Raw genomic sequence first — 19857 nt, forward strand, 5'->3', positions numbered from 1 at the left:
CAGCCCCTAAAGCAAGCACCAGGTCAGGCATCCAGGGAACTGATGAGTACTCCCACCTTAGACATGGTGAGTAGGAGAGATGAAGTTAAATTTAACAGCTACATTTTTGTTGTATTATACAAGAGTGCAATCTTACTGAAAAAACAAACAAAACGATTAGAAGTAGCATTCACACAGGACTAGCAGCTTGCACATAACTATGCTTCTTTCAGGAGTTGGACTTGGTGACCCCCGTGGGTCCCCTCCAACGCCAGATATTCTACGACTCTCTGATTAAAAAAAAAAAAATCCATAACCAACAACCCCAAATGAGAAAATCTTTCAGCTTCTCAGCTTTCAACATTCATTTCCCTGACTGCTATCCCTGAGCAGCTCTCAGGTTTTTCAAGCATTCACCGAGGCTCCTGCTGCAGAGCTGTGAGCTCGGCTCGTGTCCCACGGGGAGGAGTTGTGCTGCTGCTGAGAAGCCGGCGGAGCGCAGGACGCGCTGCTCCGGGGCCGCATCGCCTCGCCAGGCTGCCATGGGGGGATCAGTCCAACCGAGCCAAGGAGGCAACCCCTGAGCAGACTTCGGGCTAAAAATGGACAACTCCTTTGTGGAAGAGGTGGCCGCATCTCTGGTGAGAGAATTTCTCAGTAGAAAGGTAATTCAGTCTTGATTTTCTGGCTGGGATAAGCGGGAACGACGGAGGAGAAATGGTCGTGGTTAAAAGACAAAGGGGGGGAGGCTGGAAGGGGGGGGACTGCTTCCAGCCTTAAGGCAGCTAGCCCTGAACCGCAGCGAGCTTTTGGGCACGGGTCTGCACTACATCTCCCACAATGCCTGCTTATTTCCGAGCGTGGAAGGCAGCTTCCTGCCTGCCTGAGAAAGTCCGATTCATACCCACACGCGCCTGCAAAAATAAAAAAAAGCTTAAGCCAAAAAATGCGGTTTTAAGCGTTATTTTTTTTTTTTTCCCCCTCCTTCATTACCTATCATCCTTGTTTTTACAAGTCACACACTCAATCTCCCAGGAGAATACTGAGACGAAACAGAAGGAAGCGGTGCTAGAGAAAACAGATGCCTTTTTCTGGGGCTCGGTATCAGCTTGGCAGGCAGCAGATTTGCCCAGGAGGGAGGGAGAAAACAGTGATCACTGTGTTTGTCCCCCCCCCAAAAAAAACCAAAACGTTGTAAAAGAAATAATTTGGATATGGGGAGTGAGCAGAGGAAAAGATCCCTTTGTGTTTCCAGGTGAAATTACCTACTACTTTGTATTTATGCATAATTCAAAGGATATACTGCACATGCCCCCCCCGGCTCAGGAAGGAGTTAACTTGTACAGAACACAAGAAAACAGCTGATCTAAGAAGCATCGTACCAACCTCACTTTCCTTCATGTGCCTTGCATCCAGCCTCCAAACGTTTATTTTCAGTGTCACTGAATGAAGATGACATTTTTGGCAATGCAATTTCCAGTGCAGGATTCATCACTTGCCATGGAGTTCCAGCAGAACAACGCCTCACAGCATCCGACTGCAAAGATTATTCACGTGAAACACCTTCACTTTTCTGAGTTAAACATTCTGAAATGTAATAATGAATAAAAGCCTATTAGGAAAGGGAGTGTCCTGGTGGTAAAACTGAGCGTGCAGCTTTGCCATACCCTGCATTCCAGTTGGAGCACTGTCTCGTGCTCTGTACCAAGTGACATGAAGAGCCAGAACTTGTTGATGCTGTGAGGATCAAGCTGATTTCCAACCTGGATCCTGGACAGGTTTACCCTGAGAACAAGGCAAAGAGCAGGATATAGGTTGTGAAAAACCTGCAATAAATAAATAAATAAATAAATAAATAAAATAAGAGTACACCTGAAATTCAGATTTTGCTATTTTGTAGATCAGATGTAAATAATTGCACAGACCCATCTTATTAAGCTGTTAAGTAGCTGCAGTCGACTGCGTGGAGCAGTTCTGTCCTGTTTATTTGTTTTCCCCAAGTTTGGTGAAGTCCACTGTGCAGACAGCATTTCTGCCATAACTACATTTACATCCGTGGGCTGTAGAAAGCAAAACTGTATCACTGAAGTGCAGGTTTTAAGGCTTAGCTTGTAATTACTACAATTTTAACGTATCCAAAAGATTTGGCTTGCATCCAACAAAGTCAGCAATAAAAGCTTTTGTTAGCTGTGCTGTGTCCTTCTCCCAAGTCCACACAGGAAGCACTGGGAATCTAGCACATCCAGTCTGTAGCCATCAAGAACCACGGAGATGTGATACTCAGGGTCATGGTTCAGGGGCACGGCGGGGATGGGTTGGGGTCTTAGAGGTGATTTACACCCAGAATGATTCTGTGACTCTAAAACCTCCTGCTTGTCCTCAGGGTCTGAAGAAAACCATCAGCACCATGGAGCAGGAGCTCCCACGCTCTGCACTCAGCATCAACAACAGGAGCGAACTTCGGACCGTCCTGCATTTGCACTCCCTGTACAAACAGAACAAGGTAAAGGTTCTCCTCACAGTCTGGTCTCAGATCCCATTATATGGAGCTGGGCCAAAGAGATGAAGGCAGTAGTGTATGCCCACACTGCAGGGAACTCGAGCCCATGTCTGGTTCTGCACTGCTGCAGACATGCTCACAGGTTCCTGATGGGAGATCATGGTGTGTAGGTGAGATTGCATTACAGCTCACGGGGCTAAGCTGAGAGCCTGGCAGCTAGTGAGCCCTTGCTACCAAACACAGCCTCCAACAAACCAATAATACTCACTTCAACACCTCTTCCATCATTACGTCTAGATTATTCCATTTTGGAAATACCTCTGCATATCCATTCCTATTTACAACTTTATGTATGACCTGACAGACAGAAGTGCACTCAGCATTTATCATCCCTGGGTGCAGCCGAAGCCATCAGTAGCTGATTTCCATTTAGTTCTCAGATCCAATCCTATTCATTGACAGTTTAAGGCAGGAATGTCTAGCCAACAGCCTGCAGGACGATGCAATTGTCTCCAGCAACTCATGTTTGATGAATACATCATGCAAAAGGTCAGCAAAGCTGTGAACATCATAAAGTCCAAGTCATAGCCAACTCCAGGAGTTCCCCAACAGGATGGATGCTGATTCCATAACGATATCCTTTTCTGAAGAAAGGTGGCTACGTTAGAGTTAAGTGCTAAAAAGATGTTATGATTTGTGAAATGAAATTGAGTCACATACAGAATCCAAAGGCATTTTTGGTGGATTTGGCCACTTATTTGAGTTAAACATGTGTCTCTGAGGTGAAAACCACAGTGCTGTGTTGCAAATGATAACAGCATTCAAACTAAAATGTAAATTACAGCAAATCATTCTATGTATTTCTGTACGTTGGCTAAACACAGTCCTGTGAACAGTGAGAAACATGCAGCCTTGCTTTCTGCTTTAATAAAGCAATTTGAAAACAGTTCTCAAGGTTGCTGAAAAAAATCACACATTTTTTGGTGTATTTGCAACTGCGTTTTCAGTCCATGCAAGCACGATACCTGCAGATTTTCAAATGGAATGTACTGAGTCGCAATCAGATATTCAACTCAACGAAGAAGTTCATCATGTATCTTGAGTAAACTTCTATAAGCTCTCTTACCTGAGAAAAATATCCCTTCCTTCCCAATCACACCTTATTCATAATATCAGGTCTTCTTGGCAGTACGTACAGTTGTGAACGGCTGAAGCACGTGAAGAATAAGAGTACATCAAAGATGTCTCCATGCACCTCGAGAACTCCCTAAGAATTGCAGTAACCAATTTAATCCTGTTCACATGAATGCAATTCATCAATTCATGCTTCTCACTGAGCTCTGATACAATAAAACCAGAGATACTGAAATCAGGTACCAAAAATGTTCGCAGCTCATTCCAGGTTCTTCTGAAGCTGACCATACTTTGCAATACTTCCCTAAGATGAGAATAAGGAATGACAGAGATTGTTTTGTCCTCGTCATGCTTACTTCATCCAACACACCCACACCTTTAAGCTTTTGGTATTTCCTAGCTGACTTCTCCTTCCTTCGAGGTGGTGGAGTCACTGTCCCTGGAGGTGTTCAGGAAACGTTTAGCTGTTGCACTGAGGGATATGGTTTAGTGGGGAAGTCCTGGTGGCAGGTGAATGGTTGGACTGGATGATCTTGGCGGTCTCTTCCAACCTTGGTGGTTCTGTGGTTCTGTGATTCCTTCCCATGTTGTTTGTACAGCCATATCATTTATAACCACCAGACTCTAGGAAAAATGTTCAGCTACTGTACAGTAATAATCCCTTCTTAGATTGGAGTGAGTCTAACAAAAAGTTTCAGCAGCAACCAAGAACTTTATTTTTCTTCTTGAACAGGCAAAGGAGAACCCTCTGAAAACACTTCTTGAAATCATTACTAATTATTTCCTTGAGCACCGTGGGACCTCCAGGAGCACCACTTCAAGTTCTGCTCTGTCAGCTTCTCAAAGTAAGAGCTCAGCATCCCATCCACCTGACCTCTCAGATGAAGATCGTGCGTGTGGCAATGCCAGCCTGCCTCCTGACAGCAAAACTCAAGCCTCCAGGTACTGCCTTATTCCTCTTTGCTCTGGCCAGTCTTCTTTTTTTCCATTAAGTGAAATAATGTTAAATGGTTTATATGGTATATATGGCCTGACTTTGGGGTAGTCCTGTGTGGAAACAGGAGTTGGACTCACTGATCCCTATAGGTCCCTTCCAGCTCAAGATATTTTATGATCCTATGACATCTTCATCAACATCACCCTTGGTTAGTTACATCTCAGTGACACCACGTTTGAATTATTATTACCATCTTCCTTCAGAAATGCTCCCTAGCAATTACAGAGACTTGTACCCTCTTCAGAGTGCCTCACAGAGTCTAAACCAAGGCTTGCTATCTTACATTCAGCATTCTGCAAACAGTATAGGTTCAGTTATCTCCATCAACAAATGTATATGGAAACAGCATGCAGCTAAATCTTCCAATTCCATGTATTAGTGTCTCAAGGCAGAGCAACAGCACCAGCTGTGCTTCAACAGAAAGCTTTGAAAACGGACACAAAACAGTAATTCGCCTTCCCAGCCCTGACTCTCAGGGAATCCATCACATTTTACTCCTCACTCTAAAGCAGCTTGCTCAAACAGCTGCTTCTGAGCATTAGCACTTGCAGAACTCCAGCAACTCCTTGCTCAGTGAGGACAGAAAACAACACCTGAGGGTGGACACAGCCAGCTAAGAACTGATGGCAGAACGGCAGTGGTTGGAAGGGACCTCTAGAGATCATTGAGTCCAACCCCCTGCCAAAGCAGCTCCCAGCCCAGGTTGCACAGGTAGGAATCCAAGTGGGTCTTGAATGTATCCAGAAGAGACTGCATCACCACTGTGTGCAGCTCTAGTGCTCTGTCACTACACTGGGAAGAAGTTCCTATGCTTCACTTTGTGGCCAGTTCCCCTCATCCTATTGCCATACACTGCTCAGAAGAGTCTGGCCTTGTCCCTTTGTGTCCCACACTTTAGATAATTACAGATGTGGATCAGATCCCCTCTGAGTCTTTTCTCAAGGCTGAGCAGCCCCAGCTCTCTCAGCCTCTCCTCATAAGGGAGGTTTCCACGCCCTTTATCATCTTTGTAGCCCTCTTCTGGGCTCTTTGCAGGAGATCCATCTTTTTTGTACCAGGGAGCGCAGAACTGGACACAGTACTCCAGATGAGGCCTCACCAGGGCAGAGCAGAGGGGGAGGATCCCCTCCCTTGACCTGCTGGCCACAATCTTTCTAATGCAGCCCAGGATCCCATTGGCCTTCGTGGCCACCAGGGTGGCCACTTTGTGGCTCATGGCCAACCTGTCATCCAGCAGGACACCCAGGTCCCTCTCCTCAGAGCTCCTCTCCAGCAGCTCATCCCCAACCTGTACCGATGCATGCGGTTATTCCTCCCTAGGTGCAAGACTCTACACTTGCTCTGTTAAACCTCACCCAGTTCCCTTCTGCCCAGCTCTCCACCGTGTCCAGGTCTCGCTAAATGCGTCACTTTCTGCCCTGTCCTACACGACACAGTAGTTACGTCTCCCCTCCCCAGGGCTCTGAATGCCCACAGATCCTTTTGCTGCACCAAAACGCTCCTGAGATTGAATAACAGGAACGCAGCCCTCACCCACCCCCAACAAAATGGCGGAACTATCACACCCTCCGCGGCTCCTTAGAGCCCGACATGCGCATGCGCATTGCCAGCCGAGCCCGTCAGTGTGAGGGAGCGATCATAGAGAGCGTTCAGTGCCAGGCCAGAGAGGCCGTCATTGCTCCGGAAGTGGCGCGTTGAGGGGCCGCTCTGTCTCGTGCTGGTGGGCGCTCTATGGTTTTTAGTCCTCCAGTGGTTTACCTCCGCGGTGGGGGCTGTTCGTGTCGTGGTCATTGCGTTAATCACCCCCCAACACTCACACGTTTTCCCCCCACAAGATACATGTAGATGAAAAGGCAAGGGAAAGCTGCACGTGCAAACGTAATCCAGGTGACTGAGGGGTGGGGGGACAACACGGCTATGTGAGGAAGGGCTGCTGCCATTGTGGCACGTGGGGTTATGGGATTGGTGCCCACGGTGGGGGGGGGGCTTCACTTGCACTGCTCCATCAGAGGGGCAAATCGAAACCGAGATGGAGAGGAAAATGAGGAAGCGGAAAGGATATATTTCCAGCTTTGGGGCAGTTGAAATTGCCTGTAGGAAGAATTTCTTCCCAGGGAGCCATTGCACTGGAGTGCCCAGGGAAGTGGAAGAGTCCCCATCCCTGGAGGTCCCCAAGGGGTGTGTGGATGTGGCATTAGGATGGCAGCACTCAGCGGGTCAGGTTGATAGCTGGTGATATTGAAGGTCTTGATGAGATACACTTTGACCCTATAAGCCTGGAAGTGCTGGATTGAACACTGAAAGCTCAGCACCACTGGGGGCAAAAACCTGTGCTGGTGTGCAGGGTTCTGTCTAAATCCTCTGTGGCTTTGTTGACGTTATTTCCTACTTTATGCCTTTCTGGGTGTGACTTTTTTTCTACCTGCAAAATGAGTCAGGAAGAGAAAAGTGCGGCAGAAGCACAGCTCTGTGGTCTCCCTTGCTGTTTCCATCCCCTCAGGCTGTAGTCAAGCAGCCAGAGCCTGAAAACAGTTTTAATTGTAACTATGCAGATAATTTTTAACAATGCAAGCAGGAGTGGAGAGTGTAATTAGATTCACCAGTTCTTTATTTAAGAGTTCAGCTTCAAACTCTTTCCTTTTACCTGACCTCAGGAATTTTTTTTTAATGCCTACAGCTTTTAAAATGATACCTAATTTGTGCCCTTTGGCAATGGCGAATGGTTCTAGGTAGGGAGTAGCAGTCCTCAGATTTCCTAATGCACCCTGAGATCAATCCTGCACCCTTCTGTTTAAATGTGAAGGATGTCTTTGCAGTGTAAGGCATAACTGAAGAGGAAAAAAACAAACAAACTCAAACAGTTTTAAGTGGTTAAGTAAAATGAGTGTTTATGTGTTACAAGATGCTTCCACTCCTGGAATTGCTTTGCTATGAAAAACATCCCAGAGTTAAAAACAAAAGTTAAAGGACAGTTACTGTAAAAGAAGGATAGCATTTTTAGGTCACCCAGAATATCAGAAACAGAGTCACCAAGGTCGGAAGAGAGCTCTAAGATAATCCAGTTCAACCATCCAACTACCACCAATATTTCCCCACGAAACCATGTCCCTCAGTAGCACATCTGAATGTTTCTTGAAGACCCTCAGGGACAGTGACTTCCCCTGGGCAGCCCATTCCCATATATATATATTCAGTAAGAGCATGGCTTTTGAAAAGAAAACTTGAAGATGAAGTGTGTATGGTGCTGTACAAACAGAGTGAGAGATGCAGATGAATCTCAGTTGTATTTCATAATTGTAGGTCTTTAGTAAAGCCAATGCCAACCGTGAACTACAACTTGTGTTTTCTCGTGGTGAGGACCAGGTTGAATACGGAGATATAATAAACTGCCCCAAAACCAGCTATTTTACAGCCTTTTTTGGGAAAGCCCAAAGACAAAAGCACCTTTGAACTAAAATACATATTTGACATTGAAGCATGGTGTGATGGAAGTCGGTTCAGTTAAAGTTATATGTGATACCAGAGGATGTTGACAAAAAACATTAACAAATTTTCAAATGTCCCTTCAAGCAGATGGGAAAGGAGTGGGAGCTAATTGTGGTAGCTCTGGACCCATCTTACTTGACATAGAAAGTTTGCTTTTTTTTCTTTTCCTTTGTTCGCTTCTTTTTTGATATGGTATATATTGATATAAGTAAGCATAAGAGTGGTATACATATTGTAATTAATTGTGACACGTGATAATGATGATGAAATGATCTCTTGAAGGCCTAAATATAGATGTTAAAATGAAAAGTGATTGTATTTGAGTAGCACTTCCAGGTAACACGTGACTTGAAAGCAGTACTTTAGTTAGCCAAGGCTCTGTTTTCGTTGATTTCGTTATTCATCGTTTCACTGTTTACAATTTTGTTTCTTTTACTTTCTTGTAGACACGATGTTGAGAATCCACCTGATAAAATCCTTCAGTCCAGAAAACATCAACACAAAAGTGAAAAATGCCATACAGGGACAATATGCAACAGCCACTTAACCTCTGATGGGGATAAGAAGTTAAAGGGTAGTCAAGAAGATTTAAAATCAGCAGTGATTACTGAAGAGCTGCAAGCCACAGTGAAGGACAAGCAGAGGCCCAGGTCTGGTCTCATTGTCAGAGGCCTGATGGCTGGACCAGGAGCAAGTTCCCCAGAGGTGATTTTCAACCCTTATAAATCATACAATCATAGAATCACCAAGGTTGGAAAAGACCTCTGAGATCATCCAGTCCAACCATCCACCTACTATCAACATTTTCCGTTTAAACCACATCCCTTAGTACAACATCTAGATGTTTCTTGAATGTGATAGAGTATTGGGCATGACCAGAGATCTTGTATGTAAGCTTCTGCGTGCTAATCTATTCTGCAGTCTGAAAAGATGGGCTAAATTAGGGCAAGTGGTTCTGGTTAATTCAGAAATTCAAACTGTTAAACAGCTGCTGCACACAGATCTGTGATCTTTCATTACAACATTTATTTATTAAGTATTCTCCATTTGTGATATTTCATCTCTCGAGAGCTCAGATTTTCCATAAATTGCTTCTTAACCTTAGAAGTGTCTACAGCTCTTCAAGAGAGCACTCGATTTCCTCAGGTTTTTCTGAAACCCCACATTTAATCAGTAGCTTTGGACTTAAAAAATTGCTTTCAGTAAAATGATATTTCTAAACTTGTCCAGATGGGACATATTGCATCAGTGGATGTTTTTAAGACATGATTCCAAAAATCTTTTCTCTTTCTTTTTTTCTTCTTTCACACTTCTTTCATAGAGACAGAAGCTTGTATTAAATTATATTAATTATATTATATATTATATAAATTATATTAAATTAAGCTTATAAAAATGAGAACTTGAAGTATATTAAACATTTCATTTGTCTAATACTGAAGAAAATATGAAAGCTAAATTAATGGCACTTTTCTGAAGAGTTCTTGTTCCGGAAGCAAGGACTAGATACTTTAAAAAGGCAGACTTGGCTGTAAAATTTCACGTGTGGCTTGGCTTTCTCTGAGTACGACCCCAAAATAATGTTTTTATGAGTTTTTCTGTTGGTGTCCCTGGGTAAAAGAAGGAAGTTTTTACATATAGCATCTTTATTACCATTCAAATCTTAAGCAAAATATATCTCTGCTCTTATTATCCATAATGTATGGGAACTATGGAATCACAGCATGAACCACCGAATGAGCACCTGAAGGAAAGATCTGGTCAGCCCTGGGAGCACAGGTGAAGGTGACTCACCTGCGTGACCAGAAGGGGCGGAGCCAGGCTCCATCCCTCTGAGACCTCATTTAAGGACTGACTGCCACCAAGGAAGGCTCTCTTGTTGGAGATCCCTCCTCTGTGGAGTTCCTTCCCTGTGAACCTAGATCTGCAGAGATGGGTGAGCACTCTTTCTTTCCCATTTTTGTAGCATCTCCTTGTTTGTACTGGTCTCTTTGCTTTTACAACCTTTATGCTTAATTTACTCTTTAACCCAATTCCTAATAATGAATAATTGCTTTGTCTCTTAGCTATTTGATAGAATTCTACTTTGCTTTCCACATCTGTGCAAAGACAGTAAAATTTTAATGTGTAGTTCTAATGGCACTTCTTTCCAGGATCTGCAGAAAAGGAGATCAAAACGATCCACCAGCATCAGTAGTTCGGCACCACTCAAGGGTGAAAAACATGAAGTAAATGACTTGAGTGCTTCAAATGTCAATTCTCAAGAAAATAAAGGCTCTTCAACACAAGTAAATCCAGAGTTTTCATCAAGGACTTTGTCAAGCTCACATGTCAGTTCAGCTTCTGAAAAACTAAGGATCATCTCCAAAGATACGTGTGACTCTTTTATCAAACTGCTGTCTGAAAGAGGGAGGACCAAGGTGGAGGAAAGAAAATCAGTTCCAAGCTTTTGTACAGACAGTGGTGAGAAGAGCCTTAAAGTCAGTGCCCCTCACAGACATTCAGGATCTGGAAAAGAGAAGAGAGAAAGGGCCCTCAAGAAAAGTGAGAGCTGGTTATCAGGCCACAGGTAAGAATATATATATTTTACTAAAAAGTTAAAAAAAAAAAAAGGATGGAGGACTAAAAGAGATTAAGATTCTGTTTTTGTTGAGGGATGCAGATGCTGAAAAGGAGAAGATTTTTTGAGTTCAACTTGCAAATTTTGATATCCCAAGACAGTCAGGACTCCTTTCCTTGTCACTGAAGGGGCCCCATAGCTTCTGGTTTCTCTTTGTTGCATCCAAGGAGAGTAACAGAAGAGGTTTGCTCCCGCCTGCAGAGGTCATCTACATCTTAAGAAATAGTGTTAATTACTGCTTCAGTACTGTGCTCCATTGCTGTACTAGGTAGCTTGCAATAGATTCATTCAGAGGACTTAGTTGGCCTCAACAAGAACAGAAGAGGGAGCTATTTCCTAAGCAGAGTCCATTTAAAACGTTTTCAAAGCGGAACAGGTACAGCCCTGCCAGATGAATCATAGCCAGTAAAGGGTTTGAATTCATGCTGAGCTCCTGAAAACTCTCACTGGAATCAGCAGGACTGCTGACACTCCTGAAGTTAAGTGGAAGTAACAGAGAGTGGAAGTGAGACTCCAAATAAACACTATTACAGAGTTAAGGACTGGCTCTTGCAAAGCTTCTGTCCATTTGGCAAAGTCCTGCAGTGTTTCAGAGCTCTTTGGGATTAGATGAACTTCAATATTGAGGCAAAAACAATGTGCAGTGTAGGAACACATATTTATCTCTATCCTCTTCCATTCCCTGTTACTACTTGCTGACTCCAGTGACAGAAGTGCTAATCTAAACACTGAAAATCCGTTTAGGATTAAACCCAGCTTGCTCATTTGCAGGCATCTGAAATTCTGTTCCTGCTCCCCAGAGCAAGATAAAGCCAGACAAATCCTGCTTTTCATAGAATGGCCTGGACTGGAAAGGACCTCAAAGATCACCTTGTTCCCATCCCCCTGCCCTGGGCTGGGTCACCAGCCACTAGAGCAGGCTGCCCAGAGCCACAGCCAGCCTTGCCTTGAATGCCTGCAGGGATGGGGCATCCACAACCTCTCTGGGCAGCCAGTTCCAGTGCATCACCGCCGTCAGAGTGAAATACTTCATCCTGACATCCAACCTCAGTCTCCTCTGTTTCTGTTTGAAACCATTCCCCCTCATCTTGTCACTATCAACCTGTGTCAGCAGTCATTCCCCCTCCTGTTGACATACTCTTTTCAAGTACTGGAAGGCCAAAATGAGGTCTCCCTGGTGCCATTTTTCCTTCCATTTTTTTTCCCCTTCTTCATTCCTGTAGGGTCTGTGCAAAACGTGCTGCTGTTGCACGCAGGCTGCAGGCATCCCTTGTCTCCATAGGAAACAAACAAACCAACTGACAAAAAAATGCTGCCATCCTTCAGAAGACAAGCTGAATGGGACTGAATGCGGGCTTACAAATGGAGTGGGCAGAAATGCCTAGCGGCAGAAATACAGATCCCACACTATTTTGACTCACACGTTTTAAGGGAAGAAATGATGGGCATCAAACCGTGCTTCTTGTTCTATCAGTGCTCTGATTCTTAACAGCTGCCTGAAGTTTGTGTGGGAAGGGGTGGCAGATTTGGGACTTTTGTATTTCAGTCTTATAGTACTGACACCAAATTAGACCTCCGAGTACCAGAGTCTGCAGGTTTGTCCTAAATAAGATTAAAGGCTCTTTGGTTTTTATTCTAATAGATGAAATGTTGCTGTTTTGTTAGTGAGGTGACATTAAGCATGGAGCTTGCCAAAATGGCAGACTAACACACCTACTGCAGGTACGGAGGAAAAAAAAAACACACCCAAAAAAACAACTGCCTTGCCTTTCTAGTGTTTATTTTTGGAATGAAATGAAATAATTGTAGTGAAGTCAGTTAGAGACTAATGATACAGATACAGCCTCTGCTTTATTTTCAAACTGCTTCAGCTGGTAGCATCTGCTTTCAAATTCAGATAACTCTAAGGATGGTTTAGAAGGTCAGTGTTTGATATCACCTTAAGTGGGATAAAACACTGACTTTTTATATGAAAGCATGTGTTACCTTTGCAGTTATACTCATGTACCTTTAACTTTGCAAATATAGATGTGATTAGCAGTCTGTTCATCTTCCTCTTCAGTTGTGTACCTCACAATATGTCTGAATCCCTCCCCATTAAAGGGAGGATGGTGATTGTGAATAATTAGAAGCAGAGTGTCTCTTTTCTTCCTTGTTTTATAGGGGAACAAAGCTTACGTGCTGTTGGGTCGCTGGTATCCCTCTGTGTCATTATTGGATTCTGTTTCATGTCAGTAGGAGTTCTTCCCTGAAGACAGTGTGTTGTATGATTACAGTACTTAGTGATACTTACTAATAGTTAACAGTACATGGTTTAATTAGCAATGTGCTGTGCAGTCTGCATATGTACTCAGGTGCAATTGGTGCAAATGCCTTTATTTTAGAACTCCTTACTTTTAATTAACCCAGGAGGGAGCAGTATATAGGTGGCAGCAAATCATCAGGCATCCTTTGCTGTGAGCAAAGAGCAGCTGACGTGGTTTCTCAGTTCATCCTTCTTTGATTATTGCACCGTGTTTGCAGTGCTGTTGGCAGGCACTGAAGATTATTATGAGGAGAGTATTTCAAGATCAGTTTCAAACTGATTTTTCCTCAGGAGTCAGATGTCTCACTTTTCATATTCTGAAGCTTTCTCTTTTAATAGCTTACGTGTGATGCTTCAGTGGCCATGGTGTGTTTCTGCTTTTCTGTCCATACTACAGAGATATGTGAATTAAATCGGGAGAGGTAATAGTTTACTTTTATGGAGAAGTAATTAGTAGTGAATCAGACTGTGGTACTTGGTCGTGCAAGGACAGAGTTTTATAAGCTCATATACAGTGTGTAGAACTATTGTTTGAAGGTAGAACCTTCTATTATGAGGGCTTAATGGATTGAAAATGGCATTTTGTTTCAGTTCCACTTCAGTGGGGAATTTGAAACCCCATCCATCCTCTCAGGTGGTTTTGATGTGTTCCCGATGCCGTATTTCTTACTGCTCTCCAATTTACTGGGTCCTTGTCCTGCCCTGAAGTGTGAGCTGTGCACAAGTAGAATTTAGATGACCAATCCATTTTTAATTTTTGATTTGGAGGTTTTCATAGGACTAAAAAAAATACTTTTGAAAAATACGCAGTGTAAGTGAACAATCCAAGAATCCAGCTGAAAAAATTGCTGTACTCGTAGTTACGATTGTGATCTTACAATTTCCATGGGAATCCATGAGTAGATGATGTTGAGGGAACGCATCCAGATAAAAAGCAGCAAACAGAACATTGAGTGGTTCTCTGCCACCTCAAACATCTTCTGCTTAATGCTGAATCACCTCCAGCAGGGAAATGTGTGTCACCAAAATAAAGAATGAGGATCTGTAGTGGACTGGAATTTGTGATCTTTAGGAACTTGTGGGGGGAAGGCTGTTAAATTTGACTCTTGGCCTTGGATTAAAATCTTTCTGTTGCTTTTCCAGGAAAAGCGTGATGAATAATGAGTTCTTTGGGAAGGTTAAATGGTGTTAGGAGATTTTCCCCATGTTTCACAGCTTGAGCAAGCAAAACTGGTGGAAAAAAAAAATTCATAGCAGTTGAGGAACAATTCTTTTGTCTTAGCTACAGTCACACTACTCCTGCTGCTTTTATGACCTCTGAATATGAAGTACACTTCTAGTTTTCCATTCTCCTTTGCTATTCAAGTATAAGGCCTGGTGGTGATGTGGAAACCCTCCAGTTCTCAGTGGAGTAGTTTCTAAACAAGTAGATGTGGGCTGACCAGCTGTGTTCTTACTAGGTACTGCTGGCACCACCGTATGCCCAGTTGGATGGGTAGGCACTATTGAAGACCTTTGCTTAACTTCTGGAAGATAAGAATTGCATGTTGAGGTGTCTGAACTTCAGTTGATGTCTATAAAGCAAACCACTCTCCTTTTCTCAGTATCAAGACAAATAGTGTAGAAATTAAAATCAGAAATGAAAGAAGAAAAAAGTAGTATAAACCTGGAATCAGAGACTCAGGACAAAAAAAATAAAAAAGCAGTTAGCAATCTGTACCTGAAATTAAGGGCGTGTGGTTGATTTCATAAAATTGTGGTCGAATTGTAGAATGGCTGAGGTTAGAAGAGACCTTAAAGGTTATTGAGCTCCAATCCCCTTGCCATGGGCTGGGTTCCCAACCACTAGATCTGGCTGCCGTAACTCCATAGAAACAAAAAGGGAATGGCTGTCAGAAAGGCAAATAAATGAGAATACCTTTACATCAGAACAATTTCCTCCTGCAACTAGTAGTAGATTCCATTGTCCTAAACTAGAGATGTATAAAGCACTTTCAAGAGTAAAGGAAGACGTCTGTTTCTCTGCTCAGCCTTTCTTTGTGAATAGTTCCTTTAGTTATCCAGTTCTAACTGCTTCTGCTCTACTCTTTGTTGCCTTGCCCCTGGCCTTGGCTACAAACTGAATGTGAGCTAGTGGTTTCCTTTCTGAAGTCTTCCAGTACAGATGGATATTTCCGATGGTAGGGACTCCTTTATTACTGTGTGGCTTGGCCTCAAGATGCCTTTTCCAACCGAAACCTAAGGATGTCAGATGTGCTTCGTTTCGACCACCAGGAGATCAAGTACCAGTGAGACCAGAGCCAGAATTTCCCTTCCTGCAGTGGTCTCTCAACCAAGTTTGATTTAGGTGGGCAATCTTCAGTGGTTCCCAAAATATCACTCATTGTTTAGTAATAAACCCTTTTCTAGCAGCGCTCTGCATGCTAACACAAATAGAGTAGGGTTAGTGAATTGCCATAGATACCAAGTTCTTTAGTGAAACATTACTCATATTTCATAGAATGGTAGAAATTACAGATGGAAAAGACCTTTCAAGGCCATTTGCTTCTATGACAGATTATTCATTACTATATATATGATTTGATGGAATACTTTCTTCCATGACTTTGTCTAGTCTGCTTTTAAATGGGTCAAGTAACACCTCTCCCCTGAGAATACATTTCAGTGTCTAATAGCCTTACTCTAGGGAATTTTTCCTTTATGTTCCTCCAGGATTTGTTTTCTGCCTTGTTATCCACATTGTTTTTCTGACTGATCTTTCTGTTCCGTGCTGGTACGGTTATTCACCTCTGTTCAAGTACTAGTTGAACCTGCTTTGAGCAGAGGGATTGGACTAAGTGAGCTCTGCAGGTGCCTTCTAACCTCAGCTATTCTCTGGTTGCAAACTTACGGCAGAAGTGCCAGAGCAAGTGCCTTTGTTTAAATATGGCTGGTGACTGATGCAGGTTTATATATGAATATGAGATTTCATGTAGAATGCTAATCAATATTCCAGTTTTATTGGTACTGTTTAAATTAAATTGAAATGCCAACTCAGGAAATCTAGTTCCAGCAAAGTAGTTTACTGCGTATTCTTTATGCAATAGTTATGACTGGCTCCAGTCTTTTCTACTGTCTTTTTTTTTCTGTTCCCCACCCTAGACTTCCAGGTCAGGGCATAGAGTTCCTTGAGGATAACTGCTCTGACTATTGAAGGCAGAGGGAAAGAAGGCATTGAGAACCCCAGCCTTTTCCTTAGCCTCAGTGGTCATGTTCCCCGCCTCATCCTGTGAAGGATGGAGATTCTCCTTGGACTTCCTGTTACTATTAGTATATGGACTGACTCCTAAGGGACCCTTTCTATCACTGTCCTGAACAGGTCAAAGTTTGGGCTTAAAAATAGCTTTTCTGGGCATAATCAATATTTTTACTTCAGTTCTGTTTGCCCAGTGGGCTGTATTGTTTCACTGCTACTTATAGAGCTGGAGTGCTGGATGATATTGCTTTGTCTAAAATGGCGTCTTGTCAAGTAGTTGAGATTTGGTCCTATGAGATTCCTGGAAGTGCTCATCACCTTGAGGGCCAATTCTATGAAATGAGAACTGAGTTTGGGTCACCATGTTTTTATATGATAGGGGAGACTTAAAATACCAACTGATCTGGTGTGGCATTTAGTGTATTACCAGCATACTCTGGAATGTGTGACATGTATGAGCAATGTCTGAGGAATGAATTTATCCTGCTTTAAGAGGAAGAGGATGTGAGGGGCAGTGGTGGCACTTCTAGGAAATACAGGTTTAGTCAGAATTTCAGATAAAAGAAAGGGAAGGAGTGCAGAGCTGGAGCAGTCTAATAGCAAATCACCTTTGCATGTTTCCTTCCATTTCATCTGTGATCTGTGCACAGTGCTGGGCGTTGTCCTTAAGCCACACAAAGAAGTGTATGGCATCATCCCAAGCGTTCGTCAATGCCTTGGTGATGCTGTGTAGCCAGGAAGTGCAGTGAGAACTGTGTGGTCGGCACCTTTGGTGAGAGATGAAGCACAACCCTCCTTGGAGTGTGCTCTGCTGCCAGCAGGGAATGTATGTTTGATCCTTGTAACTGACAATCAGGAGAAGGGCTGTCCAAAAAAAATGGGGTCGTTTTTAGGGGGCAGTGGGTTTAATTAGCCCATATGCGAAGATGGAGACAGACAGAGAAACTGCAGTTGTCGTATCACTTGGTAGTGAAAACCTTCAAGGATCTGGAGTTGCATAACACTTCTTATAACATAATGCTTGGACAGGAAAAAAGAGCCTAAAATAAAAGTAATGAACTATTGTGATCCTTGTTTTGTGCCAATGGATTTATGGCATCGGAGCCTTCGACATAACATCTGTGTGTACTGCCATTTGCCCTTTTAGTATTTTTCCAGCACTCCATGGGAAGAAGCAGTGTGCAATTACTGGAAATAGCAAATGGCTTCTGTATTTTTTTATTTAACTTTTGGAAAGGACATCAAACTGGAAGTGTCCGGCCTGTTGCCTAAGATGCATTCAGCCACTGAGAAGTTGCCTTGCTCATGTGTACCTAGTGGGGCTTTGGCTCTTTTCGGATTTAAACCAGAAGCGAACAGTATGCATTCCCTTTTAATGGGCAGGACTTCACATTATGGAAGAAGCACAAGAAATTTCCTACTCCTTAAAAGCAACCCATTGATTGCAAGTAGCAGAAGGAATTTGTTTTCACTTCTGTGTTACCTAGAATCATAGAATTGCTCAGGTTGGAAAAGACCTTCAAGATCATCAAGTCCAACCACAATCTAACCATACTACCCTAATGCTTACAACCCACTGCTAAATCATGTCCCTGAGCAACACATCCAAATGGGTTTTAAACACATTCAGGGATGGTGACTCAACCACCTCCCTGGAGAGGCTATTCCAGTGTTTAACAACCCTTTTTCTAAAGAAGTTTCTCTGGATATCCATCCTAAACCTTCCCTAGCACGACTTGAGGCCATTTCCCCATGTCCTGTCACCAGTGAGAAGAGACCAAGCCCATTCTCACTACAGTTGCTTTTCATGTTTTGAAGAGAGCAGAGAGGTCTCTCCTCAACCTCCTTGTCTTCGGACTGAACAGCCACAGCTCCTTCAGTTGCTCCTCACAGGACATGTTCTCCAGGCCCTTCACAGCATTGTTGCCCTTCTTTGGACCTGCTCCAGTGCTTTGATGTCCTTTCTGTATTGAAATCTCCCTATGTAATGGGGCAGTGCCCCAATTTTCATCAATTTGCAATCAAATTTCAATCAATTTGCTGGTAGGCTGTTCTTCATGTTTGAATTTTCCTAGCAGAGTTGTGAGATCTAGCCCACCTTTCAGTGTAAGACGTTGTTTTCTTCCAGTTTACGTAGGACATTAACTTTCAAGAAGAGAATTTATTTTGCTGAAGTCTGTCAGTTTACTGTTAAAAATTGGAGGTTTCTAACAGGAAATTTAAGAGCAGGAACTTTCCACATCCCTAAAAATAAATGGCCTAGAAGTTGAAAGCCAAAACTAGAAGGAATGTATACTTCATAGGAGAAGCAAAATGGGAGGTCATACTCCCCTCCAATGATGTGAATTAATGGAGTTTTGAGCAATGGGAACCCATCTCTGTGCTTCATGTAGTGTCTTTTTGCTGATGTCTCGCAAGAATTTGTATTTAAAGGAATTTTAGCCCTCTTCTTTTACTGATGTTTATTTTGCTTGTGTTTGAATTGGGGGATGCAATGATCAGTTCATACGTAGTGTTGTGTCCCAAACACTATGTGCCCCATAGGGGGCAACTTACACTAAACTGTTGAAGTAAACCCAGTTCAAACCATCTGTGTGTGGCTTGACCCACGATTACCATATATTTTTTTTTGTTTCCATGTGCAAACTTCTCTGGCAAAGATGTCATTTTCTCCCAAATTGTCACTACAGTTATTAATGTGAGCCATGTGAATTGGTCACTGTACCAGGAATGTCACGTAGGTCTGCGTGTGCCCTAACTGCACAAGTCAGAGGATGGCACTGTGGCTTCCAGGCATCCTTCTGACCCTGTAAATTACTATGCAGAAAAGGCCAGTGGAAAAAGCTGTTTTAATTGAGCAAAATAAGTTTTCCTGACACGGTAGCCTTAAAGCTGCTGGTGATCAATGTTTTTGTTTTAAGGCCATTTGTTTCTTTACCTACATATACAGTAATGTAAATAGGAAAGCGTGGAATGCACATGCATTATTGTGAGGAGAACTGGTTTTTCTGCATGTTCAGCTATTCTTTGTGAATTGTTTTCGGCAGTACCCGAAAATCAGATAGGAATGTTCAAATATTTAGAGAAAGTACTGTATAGGATGTTTATAATGAAACGTATTTTCTTCCTGACCCATTTTTCTGCCACGACAGATGACTTCCCCATTCCTAAGTGTTCTAACGGTATGGTTTTACATGTACAATAAATTTTCCTGGAGCTGTAACCATCTGCTGAAATGGAAATTGCAATAAATGTCCTGACGGTGTTTTGAGAAATCTTAGGGAGAGAACTTTTGAATATCCTCCATCTGCAAAAATACCCCACTTAACCAGAAAACACCCGACATCAATCTTTGATGTCAGCGCTTTCCTCAGCCTGATAGGAATTTCCTTGTGCCTTGAGAAATCAAAGCACTTTGCATCCAGGGCATGGTTTTTCCAGGAATGGGTGTATAACCAACTCGCCAGCAAGCAGTAGTGTTACCAAAAACGATCCCGAGTGAGCTGTGCGTGAATTATGCCATAGTCAACTTGATTTTAATTTACAGATTATTCAAATGAAATGCTGCTGAGAAGTACTCAGGACAAAAATTAACCAAGAA

The 19857-nt window shown here is 42.9% G+C and overlaps 1 protein-coding gene across 1 annotated transcript in view; it reads left to right on the top strand.

The window, feature by feature from the left end:
* Positions 1 to 361: 361 nt before the first annotated feature.
* The window catches only part of MINDY4 (MINDY lysine 48 deubiquitinase 4), a 72538-nt gene continuing 53042 nt past the window's right edge, over positions 362 to 19857 (top strand). Inside the window, exons 1-5 of the mRNA XM_065744846.1 lie at positions 362 to 644; positions 2363 to 2482; positions 4347 to 4555; positions 8543 to 8801; positions 10250 to 10665. Of these exons, the coding sequence (XP_065600918.1) occupies positions 582 to 644; positions 2363 to 2482; positions 4347 to 4555; positions 8543 to 8801; positions 10250 to 10665 (1067 nt within the window). The 5' untranslated portion in view covers positions 362 to 581. The remainder of the gene's footprint in view (positions 645 to 2362; positions 2483 to 4346; positions 4556 to 8542; positions 8802 to 10249; positions 10666 to 19857) is intronic.

The sequence above is a fragment of the Cyrtonyx montezumae genome, unplaced genomic scaffold (genome assembly GCF_038088225.1).
Source record: "Cyrtonyx montezumae isolate F1298 unplaced genomic scaffold, pur_monq_1.0 scaffold_32, whole genome shotgun sequence".
Classification (NCBI taxonomy): domain Eukaryota; kingdom Metazoa; phylum Chordata; class Aves; order Galliformes; family Odontophoridae; genus Cyrtonyx; species Cyrtonyx montezumae.